The sequence below is a fragment of the Gymnodraco acuticeps genome, unplaced genomic scaffold (assembly GCF_902827175.1).
Source record: "Gymnodraco acuticeps unplaced genomic scaffold, fGymAcu1.1, whole genome shotgun sequence".
NCBI lineage: Eukaryota > Metazoa > Chordata > Actinopteri > Perciformes > Bathydraconidae > Gymnodraco > Gymnodraco acuticeps.
Window position 1 is genome coordinate 152,178 of NW_022990243.1, and position 5,689 is coordinate 157,866.

General features: G+C 39.8%; 1 protein-coding gene across 1 annotated transcript; it reads left to right on the plus strand.

Annotated features, from left to right (window-relative positions):
* The first annotated feature begins 1,378 nt into the window (after window positions 1-1,378).
* Window positions 1,379-4,677, plus strand: LOC117548923. The gene is made up of 10 exons (XM_034220455.1): window positions 1,379-1,454; window positions 1,692-2,081; window positions 2,382-2,483; window positions 2,641-2,873; window positions 2,993-3,171; window positions 3,281-3,374; window positions 3,497-3,841; window positions 3,937-4,054; window positions 4,142-4,233; window positions 4,340-4,677. Exons 1-10 carry the CDS (start codon window positions 1,430-1,432, stop codon window positions 4,481-4,483), a joined length of 1,722 nt encoding a protein of 573 aa, XP_034076346.1. The 5' UTR covers window positions 1,379-1,429; the 3' UTR covers window positions 4,484-4,677.
* Window positions 4,678-5,689: the final 1,012 nt, after the last annotated feature.

Sequence of the window (5,689 nt, forward strand, 5' to 3'; positions counted from 1 at the left end):
GTGGCACTCCATGGCTAACTTTGGTTTGCGTGGAAGATTCATCATTGACACGTACAAACTGAGAGCGTTCAGATAGATAGGACCTAAACCAGCCTAAAGCAGTTCCCTGTATGCCAACTAAGTGCTCTAGTCTTTGCAATAAGATATCATGGTCGATAGTATCAAATGCAGCACTGAGATCGAGCAAAACAAGAATAGAGACACGTCCCTTGTCAGAGGCTATTAGAATGTCATTTGTGACTTTAACCAGAGCTGTCTCTGTGCTATGATGTGTTCTAAAGCCAGACTGAAAAGCTTCAAATAAATCATTGTTTTTTAAGTAATCACACAACTGTTTTGCGACCGCTTTCTCAAGAATTTTTTGAGAGGAACGGAAGATTAGAAATAGGTCTATAGTTGGCTAAAACCTCTGGATCGAGGTTGTGCTTTTTAAGAAGCGGTTTTATCACTGCTACTTTGAATGATTGTGGAACATAGCCTGATAATAAAGACATATTCATAATATTTAATAAAGAAGTGCTAATTAATGGAAAAACTTCCTTCAACAGCTTAATTGGAATTGGGTCTAACATGCACGTTGATGGTTTAGAAGAGAGAATCATTGAATTTAATTGTTCAAGGTTTATGGCTGAAAAGCATTCTAGTTTACTATCTAGTGTAATATTAGAACTTATGTTTCCGGGAGCTGTTGATAACACTATACTGGTCAAAGGCAAGAGGTCATTAATTTTGTTTCTAAGAGTAACAATTTTATCGTTAAAAAAGCACATAAAATCATTACTACTGAGTGCTATGGGAATAGAAGGCTCAATCGAGCTGTGGCTCTCTGTCAGCCTGGCTACAGTGCTGAAAAGAAATCTTGCATTATTCGTATTCTCATCTATTAATGAAGAGTAGTAGGCTGCTCTCGCTTTACGCAATGCTTTCTTATATTCATTGAGAGTAATATGCCAAATTAAACGAGATTCTTCAAGTTTAGTAGAACGCCATATCCTTTCAAGTTGTCTCGACTTTTGCTTTATTTTGCGGGGTTTCGGCATTATGCCATGGAGCTAGTCTATGTTGTTTTATTTTCTTCTTTTTCAAAGGAGCAACAGTCTAATTTTATTCGCAGCGCATCTGTAGCACTATCAACAACATGATAAATTTGGGGTGGTGTACATTTTGTATACGTTTCCTCCCTTACATGCAGACATGCTATCGAGTTAAGTATTGGTGGAAACCAAACCAACGGCCAAAATATGTTTACATTTGATAGGTAATCTGACATGATTATAGCACTTGACCAGATTATTTGACTAAATCTAATTCTATCTAAGGGTTAATGAAGACATTGGAATAGTATTTATGGTAAAGGTTTTTGTTTTGTACAGCTGGTCCCAGTCGGAGGAAAGCTCCTCGTGTTGATGCTCCTGACACTGACTGTGAGATGGTCTTTGCTCCAGAGACTGTTGGTATGTAATGTATTGTGTTTCTCTAAGCCTAAATCAGTATCTCCATATGTCTGTACTTGTTTCTGTGAGATGTGGCACTGATTTGGAAATGTTAATTCCATGTTTGAATTTTAAAAACAATTTATCATAATTATAAACATAGCTGTTAAATATTTCCAAGCCACAGCTACTCCATACAGTAAACTTTGATGTAGTATAAAACAATGTTTTTTTGTTTCATTCCTTATCTTTTAACAGAGTGTTTTCTACAAGATCTCCAGCTATCACTAAGCGATGCCTCTGGTGATGAGCTAGAAACATCTGCTCCAACAGCTCCTCCTGTGGCTTCTTTAGACTGGGGCACAAGAAAAAGTCTCTTTTTAGAGAGGTGGAAGACTGAGAGGCCCCGTCTGATTAACAGCACAGCAGCACAAGAAAATGTTGCAAACCGTATCTGCCAACAGTGTGGGAGCAATCCAGCTGCTGTCCGTTGTCGTGACTGCCGACCACGCCCTTTCCTCTGTGCTGAATGTGATGTTAGCATGCACACCAGACAAGTACTTCACAACAGAGATGCCATGACAGCTGGATTCTTCCAGCCATTACCTCCAACAACTTTTGTTGCTGACAAGGCTCTTTCCCATTGTGGTAAGTGTTTAAAATTAATTTCATTATTGAACTTTTAGAGATCATTGGTCATTAGACATTTCAAACAATGCCCCTTTGACTCATATTTCCTTTTATTTAATTTTTAATCTTGTGTATACTCAATATTAGTTAGTCCCTCAGTACTGTTTTAGCAATGTACGGCATTGTCTGGTTTGATAAATCTTCACATCACAAAGCGTCCTTGGGTTTCGTGAAAGGCACTGTAGAAATTTAAATTATTAATGTTATATTTCCGAATCGAAACAAATGGTCTTAATTCATATGTATGATCTTTTTCAGTTCGGCTTATGCCTGTAGAAATGCCTGAGAAAATCTGTGGATGCTCAACAGTGTCCTTAAGGGTCAACCCAGGAAAGGTTGTTGCTGTGGTCACAATTAATGGTAAATATGTTAATATTTGTCTTGTTTGAAAACTACTAAAATATATATATTTAACAATTATACAACACACAAGTGTTGCCATAGATGTGTGTGTGAATTTTACATACAACTATTTGCTACGTTTTGCATTACAATTAATGCGTTTCGTTTTTTCTAGGAAGACACGATCTCAGCATGCCTGAGTTGAGTTGTCACACATGTGATGCCACTTGGGCTGCTGGATTGGACGATCTTATCCAGAGTGGCTACTGGCCTGCAACACTTCACTTCTCTACAATTTATGAAACAGATGTGTTTTATTCATTTGAAGAGATGAAGATGGCCGCACCAGGACTTTCCTGCCAGGCATTTTTAAGAATGCTGGATCAAAGAACTTTCCGCTTTGGCCGTGTGAGTACTAGATTTATGTATCCTACAGTATTGATCGTCTGTTGGTTTTGTGGATTTAAAATATGTTAGTTGCATACTTTCTTCACTGAATTAATGGTTAATTTATTTTTTGGAAATAGTCTGGGAAGATCTCAGCAGGCAACTTTCAGCAAAGTTTTTTTGAGTGGGAGGCTGTCCGATTTGAGGTGGAAAACATCTGCAAAGAGGAGAGCTTCATCTGTCCTGCATGCACCCCGGATATGCTTGCGGTTTCAGTGGATGGAAACCGTAAGCACTACCGCTTCAAGCATGCAGCTAGGTACTCGGAAATGTTTCTAATCTCCGTGTTTAACTCATAACAAACAAAACTCTGTAATATAACTATCCTGACACCTTTAAACACTGACAAAAACCTATGTTGTATTTAGATCCGAGGAAAAGGCCACATTTGAAGGCGTCTTCATTGCCAAGGATGAAGAAGTGACACGATTTGTGGACTATATCCACAGGACAACTAAACATGTAAAATGACATACTATAATAATTATATTCGTAATTATTCTTAAATATATATACAGGTTGCCTTCTATTTAATATGTTAAGATTATTCTTTGGACTTTTATCAACCATTTTCAATATTTTAGGTCTCTGGAAGAGGTGTTTGTGGAGGGGAGTGGTCCGCAGCCAGAGAGACTTCCCAAAGATCCACCAGCAAGGTAGACGAGGAGGGCCTGGAGCTTGCGGTGTGTCGCCATGGAGTACTGCTCTGTGCACTGAATATGTACAGGGGAGAAATATTTGCCTATCCCTTGTACTTGCAAGAAAAGCTGGCCAGCAGGAATATCACTTTTTTTTGTATGGATGTCACATGTACATTTTGGCCCTACCTTAAAAAAGTTACAAAGAGCTGCCCAGAGCTTCAGCACCTTCTCCAGATGAGGCCCTTCCTCTCGGTATTTCATGCCAAAGCCCATGATTTCAAATGCGAGGTAAGGAAACATTACCAATTGCTAAAAAAAAAACTGTTGAACACCTAACCTTTTTTTTGTTGATTTGAAAAGTATAAATATTTGTTTTTAACCAGGTGAAATGGAGTGGGGCGTATCAGGAGGGGGCTGGCTTAACACTCGGAGAGGAAGTGGAACAGTGCAATGCCTTTCTCTCTAGGATTGCTGTAACAACCAAACACATGACAAAAGCAGGTGAGACGACGACATAATGCTCTTATAACATCCTAAGCACAATAGGTAATTGGAATAATGTAAAAATCATATTGTATGTGTTTGCAGGACGCACAGACATGCTTACTCTCATGGCCATGCGCTGGAATCAGCAAAAATTCAGAAATTTGGCAACCTCACTGTGTCACCGATATCAGAAGGTAAGGACATCAGCAATGTGTTTTAAGATGCTATATGTTTTGGCATTATTCGAAGCTGTGGGCTGAAATAATTGTTCTTGTTGGCTCTGATTGTTTGTCATTGTAGACCACCAAAGTTCTGCAAAACCAGTTGCAGAACTTGGAGACCATGAAAGTGCAAATGGCAGTGACAGAGAGCAAATTGGAAGACTGGGTCAATGATGTCAAGGAGTGGGCAGAAGGTAAGGGAGGCTATGGCGCAGTGGCCTAGTGCGTTGGTGTTGGGATCAGGGGGTCACAGGTTCAAACCCTGAGACACTTCACCCCAAATTGCTCCCGTGGGGATTGTCCACAGTATTGAGTATGTAAGTCGCTTTGGATAAAAGTGTCTAACAAGTGACATGTCATGTACTGAGGAAATGATTAACATATATGACTTTAGAAAAAGTAACGCCCTTCTGCAATTTTGATTTTGATTGAGGCTCTATACCTAGACCAGTTTGGTTGAAGTCAAGGTATTTCAGAAACGTTCTAATATTAAATCTTATTAACTCACTTATTTCTTTCTTAGCCGCAAAAAAACAACAACCACCTCAAATGATGCTGATGCCTTGGCCAGCAGAATTGAGGTGCTGGTGGCTAGTATCAAGAGACGATCCCAGCGTCTTTATAAAGACACAGACGGCAGCAAAGGTCGTGCCAGGATCCGACGCAAGATCAGGACAGAGAAGGGGATCCTGACTTCTGTTGTGGAAACTTACAACCGAATGGTTGTAAGTACAGAAACTCTGTGCTTGGAAACCATTCTGTCTGGCGAGACAGCTTGGCCATGGCAGCAACCGCACAGTGGTATGTACATTAGTCTGTTGACTACTTTCCAACAAATCTGACACATAACCCATAATGTGTCACATGTCAATCTGTAACCCCATAGGACTCTATTCATTTTAATTTCACATACACATGACTTAAGTCTTTCTCATAAATGCAATCCAGACTCAGTGGATCTGAAGACTAAAAGAAAGGCGTTTGACATCATCATGGCAATAAGGAGACTTCAGGAGGAGAAGAAGATTGTGGTCACAGAGATGGACCACCATTGGAAAGCTCTCAAAGCCCGTGCTGATTCCCTGAAAGAGCTGTCCTGCCTTCTGCCCAGTGAGCCGATACAAAGTATGTATTCATATTTTAAATCCAATTACACATACAATGCAATAATGACTGTATTACTAACAGACGTTCTTTGTTATTGTTTTCTATTTAAGACCTGCCTTGGAGCCTAAGCGACGAGGGGTTGAAAGGGGTCCAAAGCATTGTCTTCAGGAAGAGGCAGAACATCAGAGAGATGAAGACGCACACCAGAGCGTGTTACCTGCAAGTTTTGTCTGGAGCAGAGAACATCAACTTCTTGCAGAGTGCTTCATCTGAGGATTTCGACAGTGACTCTGATTCCGAAATTGATTAGAAAACTGACACC